Genomic DNA, 15,331 nt, shown 5'->3' on the forward strand with positions numbered 1-15,331 from the left:
CTTTGGACATGCTTTAGTAGCCCGATGTCCTTTCTTTAGTGAGAGGCCCAGAACTTAACAGAGTACTCGAGGTGCGGTTTCACCAGTGCCGAGTACAGGGGCACAATCACTTCCCTGGTCCTGCTGACCACACTGTTCCTGATGCAGGCCAAGGCGCCATTGGCCCTCTTGGCCACCTGGGCACACTGCTGGCTCATGTTCAGCTGGCTGTCATTCAACACACCCAGGTCCTTGTCCTCTGGGCAGCTCCCCAGCCGCTCCTCCTTTTTGTGGCCGAAGTGCAGTAACTGACATTTTGCCTTTTTGAAACTCATGCAATTGGCCTTGGCACGTTGATCGAGCCTGTCTAGATCCCTCTGCAGAGTCTCCCTACCCTCAGACAGATCATCACTTCCACCCAGCTGTGCCATCTGCAAATTTACGAAGGGTGCACTCTATCCCCTCATCTAGATCATTGATAAAGATGTTAAACAGGAGTGGCCCCAGCCTTGGGGAACACAACTTATGACTGGCTGCCAACTGGATTTAACTCCATTGACCACAACTCTCTGGGGCCAACCATTCAACCAGTTTTTAACCCAGCAAAGCATATGAGCATCCAAGCCATGAGCAGCCAATTTCTCCTGGAGAATGCTGAGGGAAACTGTCAAATGCCTTACTAAAGTCAAGACAGACAATATTCACAGCCTTTCCCTCATCCAATAAGAAGGTCACCCTGTCATAAAAGGAGATCAGGTTTGCCAAGCAGGACCTGACTTTCATAAACCCATGCTGACTGGGCCTGATCACCTGGTGATCCTGCACATGCTGTGATAAACAGGACTAGCACATAAGGAGTAAACAAGATGGCATTGTTTAGCTTAGATAAGGCTTGAAATGTAAATGAAGGTATTGTGTGAGGGGATGTTTAAACAGGAGCTTGCTGAGAAAGCAGAAACATTGTTGTCCTGGTTTGAGCCAGGATGAAGCTAATTTTCCTTTTACTGATTTTTTTTTTCTTCAGTGAGCTTTCTTTTAACTAGCAAAACTCTGTTCTAGCTAGAGCTGATAAGACGGTGGAATGTTTTTCTAACTGCTGGGTCTTCAAGGTCACACCTTCACTCTGCCAGCTCAGACACTACGGGGAGATCTGTGACCCCCCTGTAGGAGGCTGAGTTAGACAGACAGCAAAATTGGCCAGAGATATTCCATTCCATATATCTACATAAGCTCAGAGGAAGGTCAGAGATCACAGAAGACAACTTCCTTCCTGCTTCTTTTCCCATTCTCTTCTATCCATGGCTGACGTCCAGGGAGGGTTCCCTTGTCTTTTCCATGTGACTCCCTTGTAAATAGGGAGTCTCCATCTTCTTGGTAGCCACCCTTTAAGTACTGAAACATCGTAATAAGGTTTCCCCTAAGCCTTCTTTTCTCAAGGTTGAACAAACCCAGTTTTCTCAGCCTCTCCTCATATGGCAGGTCCTCCAGTCCTCTGATCATCCTTGTGGTCCTTCTCTGGACCCTCTCGAGCCTGTCCACATCCTTTCGGTAGAGCGAGGACCAAAACTGAATGCAATACTCCAGGTGTGGTCTGACAAGTGCTGAATAGAGCAGGATTGTCACCACTCGACTCAGGTTCGACAACAATGCTCTCGATCTCCTCCCCCTCCCACCCAGGTAGGGAAGGAGAGAGAGAAAAAGAGAGAGACTTGGCTGGATTGAAAACGAAACTACACAGCTTTAATTAAACACTAATGATATAAGAAAATATATACAATTATATACAGATTTGTTCAGGGATGAGCATAAGCCTCTCGCCTCCCCCCACCCCCAGCAACTCCTACAGCACTCCCCTGAGCTGGAACAGTCCCGAGAAAACCCAGAGCTGTTGCTGGAGAAAGCGGAGAGTGATGAGGGTCAGGAGAGCTCGAGCCTAAGGGTCAACAGTGATGGATGGACAGAGTAGTCCCCGAACGCTGGCCATGGACAGAAGAGAAGGGAAGAAGAAGAAAGAAGGAAAGAAGTTGTCTCCTGTGATCTCTGACCTTCCTCTGAGCTCACATAGATATATGGAATGGAATATCTCTGGCCAATTTTGCTGCCTGTCTAACTCAGCCTCCTACGGGGGGGTCAAAGATCTCCCCGTAGTGTCTAAGCCGGCAGAGTGAAGGTGCGACCTTGAAGACCCAGCAGTTAGAAAAACATTCGATTGTCTTATCAGCTCTAGCTAGAACAGAGTTTTGCTAGTTAAAAGAAAGCTCACTGAAGAAAAAAAAATCAGTAAAAGGAAAATTTGCTTCATCCTGGCTCAAACCAGGACAGGGATGATGACTTCTTTGTCTCTGCTGGTGATGCCCTTGTTGATGCAACCCAGCATCCTGTTGGCTTGCTTTGCTGCTGCAGTGCACTGTTCACTCATGTTGAGTCTGTTATCCACCAAGACCTCCAGGTCCCTTTCCACAGGGCTGCTCTTCAGCCAGGTGGGTCCCAGTCTGAACTGCACTCCTGGGTTACGTGTTCCCAGATGCAAGACCTTGCACTTCTCCCCACTGAGCTTCATAAGGTTCCTGCTAGCCTACACCTCCAGCCTGTCTAGGTCATCCTGGAGGATGGCCCTCCCTTCTGGAGCACCAAGCTCTCCACTCATCTTGGTGTTGTCAGCCAACTTAATCAAGATGCTCTTGATCCCAACATCCAGGTCACTTATGAAGATTTTAAACAGCATAAGGCCAATATTGGTCCCTGGGGGTTCCCACTTGTGACCAGTTGCCAGTTTGAGGAGGAACTATTTACTATCACCCTCTGAGTACAGTCTGTCAGCCAGTTCCCCACCCACCGCACAGACCACTTGTTAAGGCCGTAACGAGTCAGTTTCTCCAGGAGTAGGCTGTGGGGGACCGTATCAAAAGCCTTGGAGAAGTCCAGGTAGACTATGTCCACTGTTCGCCCTGCATCAACTGAGTGGGTTACTTTGTTGTAGAAGGCAATCAGATTTGTCAGTCACGATTTGCCCCTGGTAAATCCATGTTGGCTTTTCCCAATCACGTGCTTCAATCGACTTGTGACCGTCCCCAGGAGGATTTGCTCCATGACCTTTCCAGGGACTGAAGTGAGGCTAATGGGTCTGTAATTACCTGGGTCCTCCTTTGGACCCTTCTTATAGATGGAGGTGACATTAGTCTTCATCCAGTCCTCAGGGATGTCTCCTGATCTCCACGACTTCTCAAAGATTATGGAGAGCCCTCAGGTGAATGGCATCTGGGCCCATCAATTTGTACAGGTCAAGCTCCTGTAAGAGTTGACACACCAACTCTTCCTTCACTGATGGCGTGTTGGTGTCTGCATCACCCTAGAGTTTTGTTCCTGGGACCCAACAGCACTGGTAAAGACAGGTGAAGAAGGTGCTGAGGACCTCTGCCTTTTCAGCATTGTTGGTGACTAGTTCACCTCTCCTGTTTAATAGTGGGCAAATATTATTCCTCTGTTTCTACGTGTGGTTAACATATCTGAAGAACCCTTTCTTAACATTTTTGACATCTCTGGCCCATTTCAGCACAAGCTGAGCTTTTGCTTTCCAAACTGCATCTCTGCATACCCTGGCAATGCCCTTGTAGTTTTCAACTGGTAATGTTCCATTTTCCACCTCTGGTACATTTCTCTTTTGGTTCTAAGTAGACCCAGAAGCTCACAGTGAAGCCAAGGGGGTCTCTTGCTCCACCTACTTCCCTTGCCTTTAGAGGGATGAACTGGTTTTGCATATCTAGGAGAGCGTTCTTGAAAAACTACCAGCACTCACTAGCTCCTTTACCCTCCATGGAAGCTTCCCATGGGAACCCTTCCAGCTGAGCCCTGAGCATGCTCAAGTTTGCTCTTCTAAAATCTAAAACCTTAACCTTCATTGTGCTCAGCAGTATCCCAAACTCCACGATACTCTGGTCACTGCAATGAGTCTGTCACTGAGATATTACAGAGCAGGTTTTCTTGGTTAGTGAGTAGTAAGTCCAGCTGTGCCCCATTCCTGGTCTGCACTGACGTGCAGAAACAAACCTCTCAGCCACATAGGGTTAAAAAGTAGGTATGTTTATTGCAGCACTGGGTGCAAGGGGGATTGCTCCTCCGAACTTGCACACCCTTTTATCTAACAGTTACATGCATATTCATATGGTCATGATACATATTCATTAATAGGGGTCTTCAAGATGAAGGCTCGAGGTCTTCCTCGCAGTGAACTTTTAACTTAAGGCACTTTGGCTGAGTTAGTAACCACTAGGTTAGTTTAAAGGGTTAGTTTAACCCTTATTTGCCCAATTCAGCACATCCAACATAACTACTTTCTATCTAATTTCCTCAAATACTTAATGGTAGCAGGATTCAAACTTGACTTGTCCTCTCTCCCAGGGGGCATTGGAATTGACACTTGGGTTCACAGTTTCATCTTTTTTTTCCTGGGAGGGACAGGGCTGAAGTGGTGCGGCAGAGCCAGGGACCGGGACGCCATAATGGTCACAAGTATCAGCCTTTATTAATAGCTTACATCGCATTCTTATACCTTTTTCTACTGTCCACGCGCCTTACGTTTCCTTCCCATTGGTTAACAGCTTCTGTTCATGTGTTCTATCTTACTTTGTGATAGGTTACAAGTTTCTTACATTTTCTTACAAGAATGTCAACACACATCCGTATCTCTCTCATACCTTCTTTTCCCACAAACATGTTTTTCTCTAACTGCCAAGGGCACAGCTGTAGTTTGTTGAGATCAAGGCTGCTTGGGGCCCGTAGCTGATGCCCACAATTCCCCCTTTTTGTTTCTCAACAAAAGGGCTCTGTTTACCATCCTCTGCAGGGCCCTTTGCAGAGTAGACAGCAAACACAGCACTACCAACAAAATTACAGTGATGACACATAATCTTGACAATCCTGCTTGCAACAAGCTTTTAACCCATTCTGATATTTTTCAACCTTCCAACCATTTATTCAGTCCAAAAAATCCGTTATCTTCTATGATCCTTTTGGTGGTGTCACTCAGTTCCTGGATGCTCTTGTGGATTGGCTTTAAGTTGTCTTTCAAATCCACATCCCGTCAAAGCTTCACATCCATGTCCATAAGCTAACAATAGGAAATCAACAGCAGCGCAATTCTATAAAACAACATGGCAAACACTATTCACATTAGTTACCAAGATACTCAATAATTCAGGAATCTCATTAGCTCCTTTTACCACACAACACACTAACTTATTCAATTCTATCAAAGTATTTGCGTTTGCATTTGCATCTACATTTGCATTTGCTTTTGCGGCTGCAAGCTGAAGCAAAATTGAACTAACAGCAAAGCGCTCCTTAGCATTCTACAAATCTATCGTGTTAATACTTTTCAACATTATCTGTTAGAATTCTCTTTTTTTACCTATAGTGACGAGTATAATTTAACATCATTTTTGTGCCGAAAGATACTCTATCTGGGCTACTGAAGTACAAAATTTTGTTTGATTCATGGCATGTACCAATGATACCCATATATCTTTACTGTTTCATGGCATCAGGTGAGGTGCCATTAATTCTGTCGTCCCGACGGTCAGCATCCAGAATAGGGCGTACACACCGAGCAGGTACCCAGCAAATCCCAGTATCTGTGGAAACACAAGCATAACCTCGCCCCCAAGTAACAAGGTCCCAGGGGCCTTCCCAGACTGGAGTCTGAAGGTTACGAACCCAAACAGGGGCACGCGATCGCACTAGGTCCCTGTCAGAATGCAAAGAAGAAAAATGAGTTATGAGAATAGGTACTGTGCTAGAAGGAGGAATAGTTAGATGATTCATTGTATATACTGCTTTCCACACTCGTGCTTGTGGAGTTTCACCCATCATTCCCCCTTTTGGTTTTTCAAGCAACACCTTGAGGGACTGATGTGTGCACTCAACAATAGCTTGACCTGTGGGAGAATGAGGAATGCCTGTAATATGCTGAACACCCCATAATTGCAAAAACTGTCGAGTCCGGATAGCAGTGTAGCCAGGGCCATTGTCTGTTTTTATGGTGGCCGGGATGCCTAGGACAGCAAAAGCACCACGTCAATGTGCTATAACATCCCTAGCTCTTTCTCCAGTATGGGCAGAAGCCCAACAAGCTTTAGAAAATCTATCTACAGAAACATGGACATACTTTAAGGGACCAAACTCAGAAAGGTGGGTTACATCTGATATTGCCAGATTTGTAACGCTTGTAAACCACAGGGATTAACACCTTCGGCTGGGAGTGTAATATGTTGCTGGCAGTCTGAACAGGAGGCCACAATATCTCATGCCGCTGTGGAAGAAATATTAAACTGATGTTGAAGGGCGCGCGCACGCACCTTGGTGAAAAAAGTTGTGTGATTGTACGGCTTGCTTCACAGTATCTGGTACAGGAGCTGCCCACACTGGGGCAGTTAACATATCTGCTTGGGCGTTTCCTTCTGCAATGAATCCTGGTAAATTAGTGTGGCTGCAAACATGCAAGATATAAAGGGGTGCGGTTCTGCACTGTAAAGCACACCATAACACCTTTAAAAGATGAAACAATACTTTGTTATTTACCTCTTTTAGGACAGCACGGTCAAGCCGTTGGACAATTTTGCACACAAACTGAGAATCCGACACCACATCGAGATTTTCATGTCGCCAGGCTTCAAATGCCAAGATAACTGCATACAACTCCACTAGTTGTGGAGATCCATCTTGATGCCCTGAAATGTCATGCCATTGGCCATCCTCTTTCCAAGTAACAACTGCTTTCCCTGTCTTTCCTGATCCATCTGTAAATACGGTGCGTCCGTTAAGAGGCGTTGGGGAATATAAGGAAGGTTCTACTAAGGTCAGCTCTAAGTGTATCTGAAGAAATTTATGCGCAGGGTGGTGCAACAAAACCCGACCAGAGAAATTTAGCATGGTGTCACCGTTTGACTCAGGTCCGACAACAATGATCCTCTCCCCCTCCCACCCAGGTAGGGAAGGAGAGAGAGAAAAAGAGAGAGACTTGGCTGGATTGAAAACTAAACTACACAGCTTTAATTAAACACTAATGATATAAGAAAATTTATACAATTATATGCAGATATGTTCAGGTATGTGCAAGAGCCTCTCGCCTCCCCCCCACCCCCAGCAACTCCCACCACACTCCCCTGAGCTGGAACAGTTCCGAGAAATCCCGGAGCTGCTGCTGGAAAAAGCGGAGAGTGATGAGGGTCAGGAAAGCTCGAGCCTAAGGGTTGACAGTGATGGATGGATGGAGTCCTCCCCGGATACCGGCCATGGAGGAAGAGAAGGGAAGAAAAAGCAGGAAGGAAGGAAGTTGTCTCCTGTGATCTCTGAGCTTCCTCTGAGCTTATGCAGATATATGGAATGGTGTGACCTTGAAGACCCAGCAGTTAGAAAAACATTCCAATGTCTTATCAGCCTAGCTAGAACAGAATGTTGCTAGTTAAAAGAAAGCTCACTGAAGAAAAAAAAATCATTAAAAGGAAAATTGGCTTCATCCTGGCTCAAACCAGGACATTCCACCCCTTATTCCATACCCTATATTACATATAGGCTCTGTACTTTACCAACTGTCAAATTAAGGATTCTCCCCAAGACTCAAGTTACCTTGAGGTACATATTGTACTTCACCATCCTCCATCATCACACACCAGGTATGTACAGGTCCCTGAGCAAAAGCAACACCTCGGACAGGTTTACCTTTGCCTGAAGCAGGATAGACCCAAACACTTTTACCCAGCAGGTTCCTCTCACATATCACAGGGACTTTATCCCCATCTGCAGTGTGTAAAAGGTCTGACTGAGCAGGACCAGCCTGATTGATGAATCCCCAGGTGGCCTTTGCCAAATTTTTATCCCAGTTTTTGAAAGTTCCACCACCCATTGCCTTCAGGGTAGCCTTCAACAAACCATTGAACCTTTCAACTTTCCCTGAGGCTTGTGCATAGTATGGGATATGGTAGATCCATTCAATACCATGCTCTTTAGCCCAGTCAGTGACAAGACTGTTTTTGAAATGAGTCCCATTGTCTGACTCAATTCTCTCTGGAGTACCATGTCCCCACAAAATTTGCTTCTCAAGACCCAAGATAGTATTCCTGGCTGTGGCATGAGGCACAGGATATGTTTCCAACCATCCTGTACTTGTTTCCACCATTGTAAGCACATAGCGCTTCCCCTGGCGGCTCTGAGGCAGTGTGATGTAGTCAATTTGCCAGGCCTCCCCAAACCTGTACTTTGACCACCTCCCCTCATACCACAAAGGTTTCAACCATCTTGCCTGTTTAATTGCAGCACATGTCTCACAGTCATGGATCACCTGTGCAATAGTGTCCATGGTTAAGTTCACCCCTCGGTCACGAGCCCATTTGTATATTGCATCTCTGCCCTGGTGACCTGAAGTATCATGGGCCCACCGAGCCAGGAAGAGCTCACCCTGATGTCCCCAGTCTAAGTCTACTAGGAACACTTGAGCAGCCTCATCTGCTTGTTGGTTGTGTCAATGTTCCTCAGTGGCTCGACTCAGAGGCACGTGTGCATCTACACAACACACTTTTGCCACCAGTTTCTCTATCCAAGCTGCAATGTCCTTCCAGAGGTCAGCAACCCAAATAGGTTTACCCTTTTGCTGCCAGTTGTTTTGCTGCCACTGCTTTAGCCAACCCCACAAGGCATTTGCTGCCATCCACGAGTCAGTGTAAAGATAGAGTCTTGGCCACCCCTCTCGCTCAGCAATGTCCAAAGCCAGTGGGATGGCTTTTACCTCTGCAAACTGACATGATTCACCTTCTCCTTCAGCTACTTGAGCAACCAGTCGTGTAGGACTCCACACGGCAGCTTTCCACTTCCGGCGGTTCCCTACAAGTCGACAGGAGCCATCGGTGAAAAGAGCAAATTGTTTCTCAGTCTCTGGTAGATGATCATATGGTGGAGCTTCTTGAGCCCGTCTCACCACTTCTTGTGGTGGCATTCCAAAGTGTGTGCTTTCTGGCCAGTTTGTAATTGCTTCCAACAATACCTGGACAATTAGGTTTCCCTATTCGAGCTCGCTGGGTGATTAAAGCAGTCCATTTACTCCAAGTCACATGGGTGGCATGATGGACAGGAGAGAGGTTATTCTGGAACATGAATCTCAGGACAGGTAATCTGGGCGCCAGGAGAAGCTGCGCTTCAGTGCCAATCACTTCTGAAGCAGCTCTAACTCCTTCATACGCTGCAAGTATCTCCTTCTCAGTTGTTGCGTAGTTGACCTCGGAACCTCTGTAGCTCCAGCTCCAGAATCCCAAGGGTCGACCTCGAGTCTCCCCTGGTGCTTTCTGCCAGAGGCTCCAGGTAGGAACATTGTGTCCGGCTGCAGTGTAGAGCACATTCTTGATGTCTGGCCCTGTTCGAACTGGACCAAGAGCCGTTGCCTGCACAATCTCCTTTTTGATCTGCTCAAAAGCTTTCTGTTGGTCAGGGCCCCATTTAAAGTCACTCTTCTTTCGGGTCACCTCATAGAGAGGTGTCGCGAGCCGGTACCGGGGGGCTACCGGCTGTCAGGATACTTTTGCGACTCCCCCTCTCAATGTGGAGGGGTTTGTGAATGAGCCCGAGGGTCACACGCGGCGCTGCCTCTCACGGAGGAGCGGCCACCGCTGGACCGTATTTCAGGGTGGTAGTTAGAAAGCACCCCCCCTCCACCACCACGCTCAGAAATTGCCTCTAAAGCCAAGATTTACTCCACAAACTAATAGGTTTATTAAGGGTTAACACAAACCGAGGGATGATGTTTAGGGACAATGCAAATGTGAATGGCTACCAGGGATATCAATATGTATGTAGTGAGCAAGTGTCCTTTAGGGAGGCAATGCAAAGGTGCTTTTAAGGGAGAGGATTAAGGACCAAAGGGAGGAGGGAAGGAAACCCGTCGCCGGTCCTCCTTAAGAGGTCGCGCTGTGTGTGCAAGTATGAAGAAAGGAATGTGTATGTGTGTGTGTGTGAGGTGATGTTACCCTCCGGCGGCTTGTCCAGCGTCGGTCGGTGGCCGGAAGGCAGGACGGCAGGTCCGTGGTGTCGGAGGGGCAGCCTCTCGGCAGCGGGTGCAGCGGCCGCTGGTTTCCTCTCAAGCGGCAGCAACACGGGGAGGGGGCTCCGGCCCCGACCCCAGGGCTCGGGACCCCGGCACGCTCGGCGCTGAGGCTCAGGCTGGACCCAGGGCAGGCAGGCAGGCAGGGTCCCAGCACCAGTGTCCACAGCAGGGGGGTGTCCCAGGCAGAAACCGTCCGAACGAGTCTCAGGGAGGAGGGAAGGGCCCACCTGCTGCCCTCGCCACCTTTGATACCCCCTGACCCACCTGTCCAGTCAGTGTCACTGTCCAGAGCCAATGAGCGTCCATGAGCCCCACTTTTAAGGCGGTGACTGCCAGGGGCACAGGATGGCTTGTCGTCCATCCTTTCTGTTCCGGACCACATCTGTTGTTTTGGGTTCAGTTGTCCTTGAGAAGCAAGTCTGTTTTACTTCGTTAGCTGGGGATAATCAGGAGAGGCCTTTGCTGGCTTAAAAGACATTTTGTTTAGACTTATGTGGGGAAGAAAAGAACAGTTTCCCACAAGAGGTTTCACAATTTCACTGTAACATGGAATATGCATTCTCCAGAAACCAACAGTCCCTAAAAAGGTTTGAGTGTCCTTTTTAGTAGATGGTGGGGCCATAGCTGTTATTTTGTTAATCACATCCATTGGGATCTGGCGACGACCATCTTGCCACTTGATTCCCAGGAATTGGATCTCTTGTGAAGGTCCCTTGCCTTGTCACCGTTTGACCCATGTCCGACAACAATGCTCTCGATTCTCTCCCCCTCCCACCCAGGTAGGGAAGGAGAGAGAGATAAAGAGAGAGACTTGGCTGGATTGAAAACTAAACTACACAGCTTTAATTAAACACTAATGATATAAGAAAATATATACAATTATATACAGATATGTTCAGGTATGTGCAAGAGCCTCTCGCCTCCCCCCACCCCCAGCAACTCCCACCACACTCCCCTGAGCTGGAGCAGTTCCGAGAAATCCCGGAGCTGCTGCTGGAGAAAGCGGAGAGTGATGAGGATCAGGAGAGCTCGAGCCTAAGGGTCGACGGTGCTGGATGGACGGAGTCCTCCCTGGGCGCTGGTCATGGACGGAAGAGATGGGAAGAAAAAGCAGAAAGGAAGTTGTCTTCTGTGATCTCTGAGCTTCCTCTGAGCTTACGCAGATATATGGAATGGAATATCTCTGGCCAATTTTGCTGTCTGTCTAACTCAGCCTCCTATGGAGGGATCACAGATCTCCCCGTAGTGTCTGAGCCGGCAGAGTGAAGGTGTGACCTTGAAGATCCAGCAGTTAGCAAAACATTCCACTGTCTTATCAGCCTAGCTAGAACAGAATGTTGCTAGTTAAAAGAAAGCTCACTGAAGAAAAAAAAATCAGTAAAAAGGAAAATTGGCTTCATCCTGGCTCAAACCAGGACACATGGCCATCTGCAACACAGCGCTATTGGCTAAACACCAGTCCAGATATTCAGAAGTGAGAGGCAATGTGAGAATTGCAGGATTTTGTCCAGATAGTTGGATGCAGTGTCACCTGGCCTTACAAATTACCTGTGCAATCAATTCAGTCTGAGTGGTCAGTTTTCTTTTTCTGATATGATAAAAACACCCACTCCAAAAAGTGTAATGGATCTGTCCATTCTTCATACCATTGAGCAATAAGCCCAACCGGGTGATCATGAGATACCAAGACATACAAACTAAGAGGAATAGCAGTAACGACTCTCCATGCCTTCTTTTCTGAAATGGCAATTTCCACCTTTTTAAGTGCTGTTTCAGCTTCTGTCATGAGGCTGCGAGGAGACAGTAGGTCAGTGTCTCCTTTTAACAGTTCAATTAGTGGAGCCAGCAAGGTGTTAGATATCCTGAGCAAAGGCCTTAGTCAATTGATAGTTCCCAACAATTTCTGTAAATCATTCAAGGTAAATCCATGTTGCATAATTGTAGTTCTTAAATCACGTAAAATACTCCACTGAAACGGATCCCACTCATTTGATTCCTTCTCATTACCACGAATAGCAGGGCAAGCCTAAATATCACCGGCCAGTTCCACTTCTCCTGCCTCTTTAGCTTGATCATACTTTCTTCCAAGATTTGCCTGGGTCTGCGCCTTGAATTGCTACAGAAACCGGCTGTATAGTCAGTAAATTCTGAAGGTGAGGGGCAGAGGGCAAACACGTCACTCGTCATTCGCTTCGGGGGCTGGAATCAGACTGTGCAGTTAGCGAGTTCGGGGGGGGGGGGGGGGCGGGTGGCCGATACTTCGCTCCGTCGTTCCCCCCAAGGGCTGGGATCTTAGGCTGCATAGTTAACGAGCTTTGAACGGGAAGGGCGGAGGGCAAACACTTCACTCCCCCATTCTCTCCGGGGGCCGATAAATCTATTAAACACGAACTCATAGGTTCCCTTACTGCTGCTTCCTTAAAATCATCGTCTGTCTCGGGGGGTAACGGGGGCAGCGAGCACGCTTTAGGAAGTGGACGGGGTGGGAGTGGCACGTCCATGCATGCAGGGGCCGTGGGAGCCGGTTTAGAGTCCACTTGCACCGGGGCTGGAGGTGCCGGCGCTTCTGGCGCCGCGGCTGCAGCCGCCGAGGCTGCAGCTTCCCGGTCTGCCTTAAGCTGTTTTAACGACTCCAGTACAAGCCGCCAAATTGTTAACGACTTTGTGGCCATTTCATTCCCCTTTGTAGCTGCATCCCAAAGCGCACGCCCCGCCTCCTCCCATGTCTCTATGGAAAAGGCTGTTTGCGCATCAGCCTGCACACCATTTTTCTTGCACCAGACAAGCAAAGTACGTAACGCATGTTCATCATATTTTATGCTCCTCTTTTCCAATATTCTTAGCAGAATGGTTAATATAGACCTCTCTTCTGCCGACATCTTCGCCCCCATATTTATGTTCCCAGCTGCTCACCTTTGCCTCCCAAAGGTGTGTATTCCTTCTGTGTCTGGACTAGGCTCTCAAACCGCCTTTCTTTTTTTTACTCGGCTGGACTCTGCCGCAAACTGCTCTCGGGTCCGCAGTTACTAATCACTGTCCCCTCTAAACTAAGCTCTCGATCCTCTTTTTTTTTTTTTTTTTTTTTTTACTTAGCTGGGCTCGGCCGCCGGCTGCTCTCAGGTCCACAGTCACTGATTCTTATCACGTCTGGGCTGCTCTCAGGTCCTCAGTCGCCGATCCTTATCACATCGGCGATCCATATCACTTCGGGGTCACCACTTGCGGCGGAGCCAGGGACCGGGACGCCATAATGGTCACAAGTATCAGCCTTTATTAATAGCTTACATCGCATTCTTATACCTTTTTCTCCTGTCCACGCGCCTTACGCTTCCTTCCCATTGGTTAACAGCTTCTATTCACGTGTTCTATCTTACTTTGTGATAGGTTACAAGTTTCTTACATTTTCTTACAAGAATGTCAACTGTCAACGTTTGACTCAGTTGGACAACAATGCTCTCGATCCCCTCCCTCTCCTACTCAGGTAGGGAAGGAGAGAGAGAAAAAAAAAAGAGACTTGTCTAGATTGAAAACTGAACCGTGCAATTTTATTTAGAATATTAATACGTGATATTAGAGTGTATATATATATATATATAGTGATTATACAAAAGTGTGGCAGAAGCCTCTCGCCTCCCCCCACCCCCAGCAACTCCCACAGCACTTCCCTCAGATGAGACAATTCCGAGGAATCCCGAATCCTGGAGAAGGGCAGAGAGTTACGAGGGTCAGGAGGGCTTGAGGTCGATGGTTCGACGATGATGGGCAGATGGTGCTTTCCCAGATGCCAGCCACGAACAGAAGAAAGAGGAAAAGAGAGAAAAAGGAAGGCAGATAGACAGGCAAGGCGAAGTGGCGAGAGAGCGAAGCAGGAAGGAAGGAAGTTTTCTTCTGTCATCTCCGACCTTCCCCCGAGCCTACATAGATATATGGAATGGAATATCTCTGTCCAGTTTTGCTGTTCGTCTAACCCAGCCTCCCACGGGGGGGCCACAGATCCCCCCGTAGTGTCTGAGCCAGCAGAGCAAAGGCACGACCTTGAGAGCCCAGCAATTACAAAAACATTCCAGTGTCTTATCAACCTAGCAGAACACGCAGTTGCTAGTTGAAGAAAGCTCACTGAAATAAATAAAAAATCAGCAAAAGAAAAACTGGCTTCATCCTGGCTCAAACCAGGACATCAACATACATCCGTATCTCTCTCATACCTTCTTTTCCCACAAACATGTTTTTCTCTAACTGCCAAGGGCACAGCTGTAGTTTGTTGAGATCAAGGCTGCTTGGGGCCAGTAGCTGATGCCCACAAAGTGCCAGCCAAGTCCTGGGGCAAAGGCAATGATAGGGAGAGGATTCAGTAAAGTTGTTGTTACTGGGTTACAAGGATAAATAAAGTTTAATACACCCAGAACGATCCAGCCACTCAGACTAATATAGAAACCCTCGTGGAGATTAGAGGGGATGGGGAGGAGTGGAAGAACCTCCCTCATAGCAGGTCCCTTCCAACTGTAACCATTCTAAGATTCTATGATAAGAAGGCAAGGGGAAGTTGTGGAGTTCAAGGATCCCACAAAAAAAGCAGGTGTCATGGTCCGACGGAGTTAGTAACGGATCGCTGGAGGCCAGGATGCTTCCATGATGTTCCTCCCTTTTAAAGGGATCAAGGGTACATGCGGTGCTCACCTCGCACAGAGGATCGATCACTGCTGGACCAAATCTTAGAGTGGAGACTAGAAATACTGCTCTCACCACACCCACAGATTGTTACTGAGATCAATGCTTAGTTTATGAATTAACTGGTTTATTAAGGGTTAACATAAAACTGAGGGACCAAGGTTCAGGAGAGGTAGGCTAGGGATATGTCAGGGAAATAATTCAAAAGTACTATGCCCTTATTAAATTTACACTCTGAGGGAGAGGTGTAGAATCAATGGAGTAAAAGGGTAGGAGTTGAACCTGGTAGGGAATTTAAGGGAGAGTGTGTGTTCGTTTGTTTACCCTCCCGTGGCACATGGCTCCTGGGATGCGGCTTCTTTTCTGGCTGGCAGGGCTGGATATCAGGTCTGTGGGGAGGCCCGGCAGGTCCTCCGTGAGCTGCAGCGGGCTCCGGCCCCGGTTTGGCTCTAGTGGTAAATTCGGGCAGGCCGCGGCAAGCGGCGATCCCTCAGGGAGTGGGCTGACTCCCCGCTGAGCGGTTACGGGCGGCCCCCCCTCGGATTCTCCGGGCACCGGTGTTGGCATTCCAGGCGGCTTCTGGTACTGCAGCAGGGT

The 15,331-nt window shown here is 47.9% G+C and overlaps 1 protein-coding gene across 1 annotated transcript in view; it reads right to left on the reverse strand.

Annotated features, from left to right (window-relative positions):
• LOC127395153 (uncharacterized) overlaps positions 1-15,331 on the reverse strand; it is a 71,405-nt gene that overhangs the window by 1,210 nt on the left and 54,864 nt on the right. Inside the window, exon 2 of the mRNA XM_051641620.1 lies at positions 7,883-7,913. Within this exon, the coding sequence (XP_051497580.1) occupies positions 7,883-7,913 (31 nt within the window). The remainder of the gene's footprint in view (positions 1-7,882; positions 7,914-15,331) is intronic.

This window comes from Apus apus, chromosome W (assembly GCF_020740795.1).
Source record: "Apus apus isolate bApuApu2 chromosome W, bApuApu2.pri.cur, whole genome shotgun sequence".
In the NCBI taxonomy this organism is placed as follows: domain Eukaryota; kingdom Metazoa; phylum Chordata; class Aves; order Apodiformes; family Apodidae; genus Apus; species Apus apus.